Genomic DNA, 13961 nt, shown 5'->3' on the forward strand with positions numbered 1-13961 from the left:
CCCCCTCTATATGCATTCCCCAGAGTCCCTTTGTCCCCTACAGCTGCCAGGACATCTCAGATGAGAAACTGTGATCAAGCTTATGTAGATTGGTTCCTGTAGGGCACAAAGGCCCAGGCCTCTTGCCTCAGTTCGGGACTACCCTGAAAGGCCATTCTGGCTCTGAGGCCCTCTGTAGGACAGTGAGGCCTTTGCTGGGGCTGCCCCACCGTTCAACCTCTACCTCTGCTACAGCATTTCAGAGGCATGTGGAATGAGGTTCAGATCTCGGAGTTCATGACAGTCGGGGTCTGACCTTTTCTCCAGGAAGCCTTTGTTGATTTCCTCAGCCAGGGGAAGTGCTCTCCATGCTAAACCAGCATAAGGGCCCATTGCTGTCCTTTCCACCCTGGGCCTGGCCATTTTGTACTTTCTTTATCTCTCAATGTGACTGGCCCCTCCAAGGCAGGATCTTTGCTTTCTATATCTCCTGCTTAATACAGAGCAGTTGCAGAAAAAATTTTCTTCAGTGGAATTGAAGCCTCAAGTAGAGAGAATGGGATGGATGGGGGACAGATTCTCTGAAGTGTGACGAAGTCAGTCTATAGATTCTTCTTTGCCTTGCAGTCAGGACTTCTGTAAAGGATGCCCCAATTAATAGCAAAGCTTCAACCATCCTTCTGGTTGTTGGCCCCAGCTGCTGCTTCTGGGCTAATTTTATTTATTTATTTGTAATTTATACTCAGCCTGCTTCCAATAAGGTTTTGAGGTGGCACTCTGGGCTAATAAAGCATTTAAATTGAGGTGTTGCCTCACTTCCAAAGTGCTGCCTTGATAGAAATATTTAGTGAGAAGCCTGGCTGCAGGGCTGTAAAAGCTAGGACTGCCATCCTGCCTGTCACTCTGATAGGTGGCTCCTTCCAAGGTGATGGGTGTCTGGGGAAGCCATTTAATAAGCTTCTCAGTGACAGAAACTTTGTGGGAGGAGGCCACCCTAATCCCCACCCTCAGCTTTTCTAGACTGCCATGGATTTTGCTGATGAGTCATAACTAGCCCCAAACACACAGACCTAGAAAAGGTTGAATGGATTGTAAAAGTCCCAGGATGGGAGTGTGTGGAAGCCAGGCAGGCCCTTACATGTCACTATAAAGATGGGGACACTGAGTCCCAGAAAGGGAAGGGACTAGCCCAAGGCTCTATGGCCCCTTCCTAGCCTAGGCCAGCCCGCACAATCAGCAAGTATTCTCAGGGGCCCCTTGCAGCTCTGATGGTCCAAGAATCTATGATGAACCAATTTTTTGGACCTTAGGATTTCATGTAAAAATATTCCAAGATGCTTAACTTGGCAGCTAAAGTCAACATTTGAGAATTGTGTTACCTACAATAAAGTTGATATTTCCTCATTTATTGGTGTTTGTCTAGTCAGAAATCTGTGTTCTCAAACAGAAAGGGTTATTACCTTGTCACTTTTATGGCAAGTCAGTCTTCTTGGTCAATATCAATGACTATAGACTAGAACACAGCACTGTTTTCAGAAGCTGTTTTAATGTATTGGTCTGCTTATCCCTATGCTAAATGTCCCCAAGACGATTGTGCTTTTTGAGTTATGATGCCCTTTTAAATAGCTTTCCAGGTTTCTACCACACTGTCAAACTGCCTCTGTGAGCTTCCCTTATGAAGATGCCACCTTCTAGACCACATGGTCCAGCACAAATAAAATACAAGCTACACATGTGGTTGTAAACATTCCTGTAGCCACATAAAAAAGCTCTTAAAGGTGAAGTTAATCCTAGTAACTATTTTATCTAACCCAATATATCAAAAAATGATGGTTTTAACATAGAATCAAACTATTCATGAGAAATTTTTACATTTTCTTTCCATGCCAAGTCTTTGAAATGCAGCATGCATTTTCACTTATGGCCCATCTCCATCTGGGCTTGTCACATTGCAAGTGCTCAGTAGCCATCTGTGGCTTGTGGCTACCATATTAGACAGGACTCTGTCGTGGACTTCTGGATTTCTAGGTCTAGCTTCTAAGATTGCGTTTAGGTAAGACAAAATAAGACTTGAATTACTAAGGGGCTTTCCTAGTCCCAGAGGGCATGTTTGGTATTTGGACATAGAGTGACCTCTCTTGGCTTGGCTGTTCATGGGGTTCTTTAATTGCTTACATCCTGGTTCTCAGCTATGATCCAGGCTGCAGCAATTGCCAGACAAGAGGTTGCCAGGAAAATGAAGCATTATTGCAACTTTATGGGAAAGAACAATTCTCTAATACCCGTTGCCTTTGGTAAGAAAAGTAAGCTCACGTTTTTTTTTTACACAGCTGAAAAAGCTTTTTAAGAAATATAGACATATGACCTCATATATCGTGTGTGCTTAGTCACATAACAGCAACTTTTAGAGTAATAGCATGGAACCAAATGGGCAGGGTGGACTCATCAATAAGCATGATCATCATCTTAGCCCAGATGGAGTCAGAACCCTGGGGTTCTTTTGCTCTTTGAAGTAATGAGTGCAGCCTGAAGTCACAGGCATCTGAGTTTCCTGGGTGCTCCTATGAGGCCCCTTTAACTGACACACTCTCTCCTAGTACCCCAGTGACTCCCACAGTGCCCCCTCCCTAGCACACTGCACCAATCCAGCTGGATTACAGAGGGCTGTTGAAGCTTTTGCCCCCTTCCATTAGACCAAAGATACCTTAGAGACTAGAGGGAGTGAGATTTCTTCCATTTCTACATCCCCTGCAGCCAACTTGGCACACTGCAAGTGCTAATAAATGTTTACTGAATTACTTAATGAATTAATGAAGTTGAAATCCTGCTGAAATGAAAAGGCAGTGAAAAACAGGTGCAATGCTCTCTTCCAAGAAAAACACAGGTGTTCCGTGCCTTATTCAAATAGCATGGGCCCCTAGCAAATGCCTGCCTCCATGTCTGCATGTAAAGTGAGAACTTTGGGCTGGCTTCTCCTCATGGGCTCTGTCAGCTTTGTGAGTCTATGAGCCTTGGTGGCAAATGCCCCTGCGGCACAAGAGCCTTGCTCAGCTCCAGAGAGGAACACGGGGAGGGTGAACTGCCCTCTGGATGGTCATATAACTGATCACCCAAACCTGGACACTATTGAGAGTGAAAGGGGATGCTATTAACAATTCCTCCGGGCTGGCAGGTATAAACTGGGACTGGCCCTGGGGAAACTGGGAGGTGTGGTCCTCCTGCTACTGTTCCAAGGAGGCTTCCCCAGTGGAATCCCAGCAATGCGCTCTGTGCCTCTGTGCAATGCAAGTGGTCTGCTCCATTAATGAGCCCTTGGTTATCCCAGTCTCAAGGTATATGTCAACTGTTCCCTACTAGACTGTAAACACCCTCAGGGGTGTCCTCTGATCCTCTCTATCCTCTCCAATCTCGCTCCACAATGTTGACTAGGGACCAGGTACATATAAAGATCCATGAAGACACAGCAAATGGAAGAAGTGAGCTTCTAGTCTCCACTGTTTGCTCACCCACCAACAAATACTTAGTAAGTACTTAATTTGAAGCAGTCCTTGTGCTGGGGCTCTGGTGAAACAGACATCAGTAGGAACCACAGGAAATTCCCAATCTGGTAGAGAAGATAGGCTTATAAATAAAGGAGTGCTAGAATAGAGATGAGTCATGACTGGGAGGGCTGAGCAGAGAGAGAGGTAGACTCTCCATGGGATGGGAAAGGGGGTGGTGGAGAGGGTCATCATCACACGTTGGTAGTAATTCATTCCAGTATCATCTCTCTCTCTTCTGGTAACAGCGCCATGATGTTCCTGCCTCATCCATCATGCAGGTGGTATACCTGGGGCTGATCATGCCCTGGCTCTCAGGATGGACGTGACACTTGAGCCTAGCCTGTGAGAGCAACATGCGCTCCTGGCCATGGGGGCCATTTTAAGCAGAGGCAGCAATGTTGGTGTTCTACTGAAGCACTTAGGAAAGAGAAGCCCTCTTTCTCCTAGGAAGAACAAAGCTCATAGAATACCAAGCCCAGAGATGCCCATGACAATCTTGTTACCATAAGGAGAGAAACTCTCTGAGAACGAAACCAACAAAATGGAAAGCAGAGCCAAGAGATGGGAAGATCTGATGGAATCATTTGAGATCCTGGATTCACCCGTGCCTAAAGCTGCTTACTGATAGACTTTTCAGTTTACTGAGCCAATACAGTCTGTCTTTATGTTTAAGCTAATCTGCATTGGGTACAATCACAATTGAAAGACTTCTAACAGGTAGAAGTTTCACGGAGAAGATGGTACTAACATCAGGTAGTGAATGATGATGAGTAGGAGTCCATTAGTCAGAGAAAGAGCTAGGGCCCTGCCTAGGGCAGGGGTGGAGGAAGAGGGGGAGCATAGGCATTGAAATATGGGTGGAAATTCACATTGAGATACCCTGGGGTCAGGCCTGGGGACCTGGTCTGCTTTGGCTTACCCGTTTATCCTGCGCTACTCCATGCGGACAATTGTTGGCTGAAACAGAGAGTGTTATTGTCTCATTTAGGGAGGTGAAGGTGACTATGATGGAGTCCTGGCTCAGAACCGTCAGCTTAATTTGTTCATTCACCTGAAGATGAAGAAACCAATACTTAGTGGATCTCTGCTTCTATTATCCATACCCCACTCCTTACTCTCCACAAAGCATAAAATCCCTCCTGGCTTGGGACTGAGATAGCTGTAAGATCTTTCCAGTTCTTATGTTGGAATTTAGCTTTCATGGAGAAGAAAGAATGCCAGTCTCTCTTTGGGGGATTGGCAGAAAAAGTAACTGATGCCTTCCTACCCCTGCCCCTTCACTTTCCAGCCCAAGCTTGGAACCAACTGTGAAAGAGACATAGGAGTCTATAGGCGAATCAGCTTTGGTTCTAGTAGAGTTGGGTGGAAATGCAGCTTGGGTCATAAGCCTACACTATATCTGAATCAGACAACGTGTCCACCCAGGCACCAGTTCTGACTATGAACCTTGGTCTAGAGCATGCAGAGCTGCCTCAGGAAGCTGACAACATGGCAGGAGGCATCAGAATGCACCCCTCCACAGGTGGGTGGGCAGATGACAAAAGGGAACCCAGCAGGGGCTGAGCCACACATACTCAGTCTTCTCTCCTCAATCACCACATATGTCACTACTCTTCCCCTGAAGAGGAGCCAAAGGAACCTACCCACCCCCGCCCCTTTTTAAAATCACTTCCAAAAGGGTGGGATTTTCTATGTAGCAATGCCAGATAGGAACAGGGAGAGGATGAGCTGCCTTTATAGCAACTCACTCCTTTCTGAGAATTTTGTGTTCTAGAAGTAAGTCTGAGTTCTGCCTCTATTAGCAAACTACTGACCTTCTCTGAAGCTCAAATTCCTCAACAGGAAATAGGTGAAAGGCTAATATTAGGTTCAAATGAGATAAAGATTATGGAAGTGACAATGACCCATCACACACAAGAGCAGATACTGTCAGGATGTGTCAGCACAACTCCAGTGTGAGGTCCCTGGATGGTTCTTGTGTACAGAGAGTTATGTATACACAGTGGCCCTACCTATGTAGGTACCTGTGTGGTGACGTGTTCTTCCATTTTCAAAGTCCCTGACCTACATGTACCCAAGGACTCCTCTGAACTAAGCAAATACTCTTCATTTCACTTCTTCCATTTACTTCTACTATCCTACTTGTTGGCCCCAAGGTCTACACTCAATTTCCTCACCACTGAATCCCTTCCTTATACTCTGCAGTCTGAATGCTAGTACTCTCCAGCACCTAGAAAATATTTACTCCATGGCTGTCTTCCTGCCAAGCCTTTTGACATCTTCAAATTTGTTGATCACTTCCACTCAGGAAAAAACCCTACCCTCTCCTGTTCTCCTTCTAGAGACTGTAGTAGAGAGCTGTGGTTGACAGCTTAAGTGCTACAGCTGGACAGGGTTCAAATCCCAGTGTAGCTACTTACCAGAGGAGCAATTTTAGGCAAATTGGTTGGCTTCTCCGAGCCTGGGGACAGTAACAGAAGCTTTATCCTAGGGGACTGAGCAGATTTCCTGGGGTAAAACATGCACAAGTCTTAGCACAGTACAACTTTTATTTATTATCCCTGCTTCCTGGATGATTTCTCTACAAGTTCATTCACTGCTCATCTTCTTGGGAGTTCATGAGCCAGTCTATCACATATATCTGTCCTCTCTAATCTCTCACCCTTAGCGAGGATTAGGTCACAAAAGGCACTGAGCCAAATCAGCACATCTAAAACTATATTGATGTCCGATCCTTCAGACATTTCTGTTTCCACCCAAGCACATACTCCACTGTGGAGTCATCTATACTTCTCTTTCCTCTCATTTATCCCTATAGCCTGTGCCTGAATGTCACTGAATCCTTCTATTGAAATGGCTCCTTTAAAATATATTGCTGCTGCCCTTCATCGTGTCAGACCTGACTAGTAACTCCATAACCAGTCTTTGTACTATCCCATCCACTGATCTTTCCCTTACTAGTCAGCTTTCCACACAAATGCTGGACAGAGCATGCCAGCCATCAACTTAGAAACTAACCGGCTGGTTATACTATACTTCCAATATAGCTGAGTCAGCTCCCAACAGGCTGACCCTCCCACAGAACTTGAAAAAAAATACAAAAAAAAAAAAACAAAACCCAATGACCCAAAGGCTCTGATGAATAAACAAAAGCAGGCAAATTTTGAAGAATCAAAACTTAAAAGAAAGGGCTAGCATGGGATGAATTTCCACTCTACAGTTTTAGCCTGAAGGCAAACTGCAGTCATGGCCAAAACACTACCATCTTTCTGGCCCAGAGAACCAAAGGACTAAACCTGTGGAAATTATAATCACAAAAAAGTAAGGAAAAAATTCCAGAAGGGACAGTGCCAAAGAAATAGACGCCCAAATCCTATGAATAAACCATCCATATCCCTGGCTAATCACTGAACCATGCATGAGTAGTGAAGACTCAAGACAGCTAACTGCTAGGGAATCAGAAAAGCTGAACTGAGATGTGAGCTCCTGCCCACCGTGGTAAGACAAAGTTTGGGACGTGAGTCTAACCAAGTTCACTGCCTGCTAAAACAAAACTGTTAACACTCTTCAGAGAAATACATCAGAATTCAGACTCCACAATCCATAGATCCTCAGATAACCTATACAATGTCAGTGATCCAAAAGTACTCAACATGTAAAGAACTAGTAAAGTGTGAGCTATTCTCAAAAATAACAGATAACCAATCCTGTCTGGTATGTCCCAGATGTTGAAATTATTAGACAAGAACTTTAAGGCAGCTAATTTAACTGTACTCAATGAAGCCAAGGAAATTATATTTGTAATAATGGAAAAAATAGGAAATCTCAGCACAGAAACAGACAATATAAAAAAAAACTTCAATGGAAATTCTAGACTGGAAAATACATATTTGAAATAAAAAAATTCACAGGATTAGATTAGCATAATAGCAGAATGAAGATGTCAGAATAAAAATCAATGAACTTGGGAGATAGATCTATAGAAATTATTCAATCTGAGAAGAGAAGAAAATAGGACAAGAAGAAAGAAGGAGTATATTGAGACAATATTAAAAGCTATTAAAAAAAACATAATTGGAGTCTGGGGGAAAAGAGAGAGATTGAGCACATTTTCCCCTAAAATAATGACAGAAAATTTCCCAAATTGGGTGAAAGACATGAATTTACAAATTCAAGTAAACCTCCAACAGAACAAAGGCAACCACACCTGGACACATCATAGTCAAACTTAGAAAATCAAATTAAAGAAGAAATCTTGAAAGCAGCTAGAGAAAATGAACAAGGATTTGAGTAACTACAGACTTCTCATCATAAACTTTAGAGGATATACACAGTGGAACAGCATCTTTAAAATGCCGGAAGGAAAAAAAAATTCTGTTAACCCAGAATTCCACACCCAGCAAAGATATCCTTTCATAAAGATATTTTTTCATATTAAAGCAAACAGAATTTGTTGCCAGCAGATCTGCACACTTCAATAAATACTAAGGGAACTTATTCAGGCTGAAGAGAAATTATACTATGGGGAAACTTGGATTTTCAGAGGAATGCAAAACCCTGGAAATGGTGAATATCTGGGTGAAAACAAACTGTCCAATGCAGTCTGCAAGACAATAAGCAAATTCCTCAGCCTAACATCCAATACCTCTTACCTCCACCCCACAGAAGATACACCTCCTGCTCCCTCTTTCTTTTACAAGAAGCACCTGTGAACTTTTTATTTTAATAAAAAAAATTTTTAATGTTTATTTTTGAGAAAGAAAGAGACAGAAAGACAGGACATGAGTGGGGGAGGGGCAGAGAGAGAGGGAGACGCAGAATCTGAAGCAGGCTCCAAGGCTCTGAGCTGTCAGCACAGAGCCCGACGTGGGACTCAAACTCACAAACTGTGAGATCATGACCTGAGCCAAAGTCAGATGCTTAACTGACAGAGCCACCCAGGTGCCCCAAGAAGCACCTGTGATGCCATACAGAGTCCCAACTCCAAGTCTTTACAGATGCTATTCCTTCTACTCAGAATACTCTCCCTTCCTTCTATCTACATGAATCATATGCACACATGTTCACATTACAATTCAAGGGACACCTCATCTTTCAGACCACTCCTGACTGCACTAGCCCTTGTTATGCATTTCTAGATGCAGCTCCAGGGGACAGAACAATGAACAGAACTACACTGCCAAAACACTTTAGTGATGTCAAAGCAACTTCCCCGCCATTATTTTATTTAGTTCTCACAAAAGCACTTTGTATTGATGAGGCAACCAATACTCAGGAGCTGAGTGATTTTCACAAAGCTTCACAGCCAGAGTCGGCAAGGCTGGCACTACACATGGCTTCTTAGACTCTTATTCCAGCTCTCTGTCCACTTGGTCACACTGATACATAAAACATGGTGCCTGTCTGCCACCAATTTATAATCTTTATGGATTATAAACTTTTCATAGAGCTGGAAAAAGTTTAATATTAAGGCAACAATTCAATATACCCCTAGATTGACAATCTCAGACCTGGCCAAGCATCAGAAGTACTTGTGACAACTACAGAAATCTAGCATTCTTGACAGACCACCTGAATCAGAATCTCTCTGAGGCTATGCCTGGGGATCTGCATTTTTTAAAGTTCCATAGGTGGTTCTGATAAGCAACCAGAGCTGAGGACCTCTTCACTGCATGACTAATTATCAAATAACTAACCCAGACTGTGAGTACTATGAGAAGAGACAAATGGATGTGGGCTGCAGTGCCATGATGGAGGGGAGGTATGAGCAGGGCTGTGAAGGAGGGGAAATTTGGATTGGTAGAGAGAGGAGGGAGAACACTTCAGCTCTATTCCCTAATAGGAAAGATGAGATATATTTAAGAGATTGAATGTTTCTGAGCAGAGGTGTGATCTATGGGAATTAGGATGCAAGGATGAGAATCCAGTGGCCAATTTAGAGGATGAACAGGAAGGGCACAAGACAGACAATTAGGGGTAGGGTGCCTGAGCCCCACCGCATACTCCTAGAGTACTTCTGTCCATAATCCTTACCTTGAGGCTCTAAATATCAGGCCACCTTGAGTGTATTCTATGTTCTGTGATCTTTCTCTGAATTCCAACCCTATGAGCTTGTTTCTTCTCTCTCAAAGCCCTTATTCTTCTCTATCCTGTGTTCTTATTACTCTCCTGGACTTTGGGATTCCTTGGGGGGCTTTGCTGATCTTTCTACCCCCAGATCAGTGATTATCGATCAATAACAACTTTCTCCTCCAGGGGACATGTGGCAATGTGTGGAGATATTTTTGGTTGTCACAGTTTGGGGAGTGGGTAGTACTGGCATCTGATGGATGCTGATAAATATCCTACAATGCATAGTTATAACAAAGACTTATCTATCCCAAAATGCCAGTTCTGCCAAGGATGAGAAAGTCTGCTCTAGATAAAGTAACAAGCACATTTAGTTGCTTTATTAATAAATTAGATTTATCATTATTATTTAGTATTAGTAATTCCACACTAATTTATTATTTAATGAATCTTTGATGAGTGGCTGTCTGAGTAATCAAATGAATAATAAAGAAGGGCTTGTGTTTTTCAGCCACCTTTGACTTTCATGACATAGTAACATTATAAAACAGAAGCTGAGAAGACCAACATAGAATTGCTAACTTTTCTTATTGCCATGTATAGGCATCAAAAATAAAGACAGCAACTACTATAACAGTTATTTCATAAAGTGAAGGGCATTTAACCATCAAAATGTAGTAATATTAAAAATAATAAAAATAAAAAAGGAGGGATATTACTAAGAAAGTCAGTATGGCAGCCAACAGTTACTGTAGACTGGTGAAAAGTTTACCTCAGCCAGCTCCCAACCACTGTTCATCAACTGGGGAAACTCTGAATGAGACCATAAGCTCCTTAAGGGAAAAGCACCTATCTTACAGGTAGCCCTATGACTCTTAATGCTGGGCAGTCTGAGGAAGACTGCCAAAGCCACCCCACCTGTGCTGTCCATGCCCACCTGATATTCCAGGGAGAGCAAAGTCTCTGTCTTGGAAGTCCAGCTCCACTTGTGGACTACGTAGCCCTTGTAGTCATTGGTGGTCCCACCTTCCTCATCCAAGACCAAGACAAATGGGCAACTAGGAGAAATTCAGAGGTGAGAAGTTGATGCCAGACCCCTGAAGGAAGCCCTCATCATTATAGGCTACAGGAAGGCAGGGATCTGAGACTCTGTCTTGGGCTGAAGGAACCATGAAGTTCAGCAGGCAGCCTTACTTCCTCTGCCTAATATGGTCTTAGGCCCTTTCACCTGTTGATGCTACTGGAATGTCTGTCATAGAGGGCAGGTCTGAGAGATGATGGAGGTTCAGGCCACATCCAACAGGGGAAGAAATAGAATGTGTGTCCTGTTGCCCAAAAGCTGGAGCATACAGGTGACAAAATGGGAAATGGAACATCTATAATGCAAGAGTCATTCCTTTTGAGAACAGTTCCTCATGAAAGGCCAAAATAAAATCAGCTTTTGGCTGACAAGAATATGTGCCTCTCTTAAAAGACCCCACGGAAGTGGTACCCATGGCCTCTCCTTCACTTACTCCTGGTATAAAAAATTCTCTGCTAAGTAATTCTTCTAGGAATTCCATCCAAGTCAACAATCAAGATCTTAGTGCCCTGGGGGTATAAGTGAGAAGTAGGACTTTGGGAATTGCCCCTCTCTTTTGCTATGACATGGATCCAGCAAGCAAAGGTCAGGCATCAAAATACCTACAACCTGCAGGCCCTACTTTAACCCTGTCTCACTGCCCTCCTAGACCTCTGGACATTGATGGCCCCTCCTTTTCCCATGGTGCCTCCCTTTGTCACCATCAAAGATGGTGCCAGGATGGGGCCAGGATTCCCCCAACCAACTCACCGGGCCTTCAGGTTGTAGTGAACACAGCCCTGGCCTTCAGCATTGAACAGAGCCAGAAAGGAGAAGCTGGGTGTGTCATTAAAGAGGCAGGTGATGGTTCTCCCTCTGCAGCACGTGGGGATCTGACACATGGCAATATTTCCAGAAGGATAGCTGGCAGAAATGGTCAAGGAGAACTAGCAGAAAACTCTCCGGGTTCTGCTTTCAGGTGCTCCATGGAAAGTAAGTCTACATGTCAAAATGATAGCTATTTGGTGCCTCATTCCCAGTCTTCAAAGACCCTCCCTGCACTTTGCATAAGTAACAACTAAATGACTATGGAACCCAACCATGCCCCAGGTGCCTTCTTGTATCTTCTTTCTATTCCTCACAACCACCCTGTGGTAGGTAGTATTATCTCCATCTCAGAGATGAGTAGGGTCTCTCTGTGTCTGGGGGTGCGGGTGGGGGGTGGTTCTTGGGATGTGGGACTTTCAGTGCTAAAACCAGGAAAGTCCCAGGCAAACCAGGACAAGTTGGCCACCCTACAGATGAGAAATCCAAGGACCAGAGAAATGATCTTCCCCACGTGACACCACAAGGAAGTGGCAGAACCAGGACCTGAATTCTGAAGCCAGTGATATTTCTAATGTTGTCAGGCTGCCTTCCCTTACGATCAGTCTAGAAGAGCAGGCAATGTTTCCCTGCTTATTTCCTACTAAGGTGACTCCAAGAAGCACTGGTCTCAGCTAAATAGGAACATGGTGTGGGCAGCTACTGTAGGAATTTCAGTAGTGCCCAGACAGAAGACTTTCAGTGGTTATCACTGGGGTTCAACCTCTTACAGGTTTCCCATTAATGGGGGAAAAAGAGATAAACAGATAGGAATCATAAGTAGTAACCAAATAGAAATTCTGGAGCTGAATAGTACAATAACTGGAATGAAAAGTCACTAGCTGGGTTTAGCAGCAGATTGAAGCAGAAGAATCAGTGAACTTGAGGATAGATCAATTGGATTTATCCAGTGTGAGAAGCACAAATTAAAAAGAATTAAGAAAATTTAACAGAGCCTAAGAGACCTATGGCAGACCATCAAACATATCAACATATCCATAACAGGAGTTCCAGAAGGACAAGAGAGAGAAGAGAAGAAAGAATATTAGAAGAAATAATGACTGAAAGTTCCACAAATTTGATGAAAGACATGAATCTACACAATCAAGAAACTCAACAAATTCCAAGGAGAATAATTCAAAGAGTGTCACACTGAGACACATTATTATCAAACTGCCAAAAGACAAAGAGAGAATCTTGAAATCAGCAAGAGAAAAGAGACTCATCATATACATGGGATCTTTAATAAGGTTAAGGGCAATTTCTTATCAGAAAACATGGAGGCCAGGAGGCACTGGGATCGAATATTTAAAGAGCTGAAAGAAAAACTGCCAACCAAGAATTCTATATTGAAAAAAACTATCCCTCAAAAATTAAGAAGAAATTAAGGCTTTCCACATAGATAAAAGCTGAGGGAGTTCATCACTAGTAGACCTACCCTACAAGAAATGCTAGTTCTTCAGGCTGAAATGAAATGATACTAGACAGCAACTTAAAGCCATACAAAGAAAATAAGAACACCAGTAAAGGTGTTTATATAAGTAAATATAAAACCAGTATTATTATATTTTGATTTATAATTCCTCTTTTTTTCTGTATTAGTTGAAAGACAAATGCACAAAACAGTAATCGTACATCTATGTTACTGGCACCCAATGCACATATAAAGATGTAACTTCTGATAACAACATAAACGAGGAAGGATGAGCTGTATAGGAGCAGAGTTTTATATACTATTAAGCCTAAGTTGGTATTAAATCAAACTTGTTTCTTGTCAATTATAATACTCAAGTGTATTAGTTTCTTGGGGCTGCTATAACATCCAGGCCAAACCTGATAACCTGAACAACAGAAATTTATTCTCTCACAGTTTTGGAGGTTAGAAGTCTAAAATCAAGGTGTTGACAGGACCATGATCTTGGGGGCTGTGAAGAAGAATCCTTCCTTGCCTCTCTGTAGTTTCTGGTGGTTGCCAAGAATCTTCAGCATTCCTTGGTTTATAGATGCATAATTCTAATCTCTGCCTCAGTCATCACATGGTCTTCTTCCCTCTTTGTGGTCTCTGCTTTCTCTTCTTAAGGGTACCAGTCATTGGATTGGAAGCCAATAATGACTTCATCTTAATTTATCTTCAAAGACCCTATTTCCAAATATGATCACATTCTGAGGTTCTAGTGAACATAAATTTTTAGGAGACACTATTAAAGTCCATTATACAAGAGTAACCACTAAAAAAATAACTAAAAAATATGGGGCAAAGAAAATGAGAAAAGAATAAAAATGGAATGCTACAAAAAAAATCAGTTAAACACAAAAGAAGGTAATAATAGAGGAGCTGAGGAGCAAAAAAATGACATATATAAAACGAATAGTAAAATGGTGGAATTAAGTCCTTTCATATCAGCAATTACATTAAATACAAATGGACTAAATTCTGCAACCAAAGA

General features: G+C 42.7%; 1 protein-coding gene across 4 annotated transcripts in view; it reads right to left on the reverse strand.

Annotated features, from left to right (window-relative positions):
* The window catches only part of CUNH3orf20 (chromosome unknown C3orf20 homolog), a 93492-nt gene that overhangs the window by 43718 nt on the left and 35813 nt on the right, over positions 1–13961 (reverse strand). For all 4 annotated transcript variants that reach the window (XM_053896990.1, XM_053896989.1, XM_053896988.1 and 1 more), the window contains 3 exons: positions 11422–11574; positions 10528–10648; positions 4441–4572 (listed from right to left, as the gene is read on the reverse strand). In XM_053896990.1, the coding sequence (XP_053752965.1) occupies positions 4441–4572; positions 10528–10648; positions 11422–11574 (406 nt within the window). The remainder of the gene's footprint in view (positions 1–4440; positions 4573–10527; positions 10649–11421; positions 11575–13961) is intronic.

The sequence above is a fragment of the Panthera pardus genome, unplaced genomic scaffold (assembly GCF_024362965.1).
Source record: "Panthera pardus isolate Hobbes unplaced genomic scaffold, ASM2436296v1 HiC_scaffold_8, whole genome shotgun sequence".
NCBI lineage: Eukaryota > Metazoa > Chordata > Mammalia > Carnivora > Felidae > Panthera > Panthera pardus.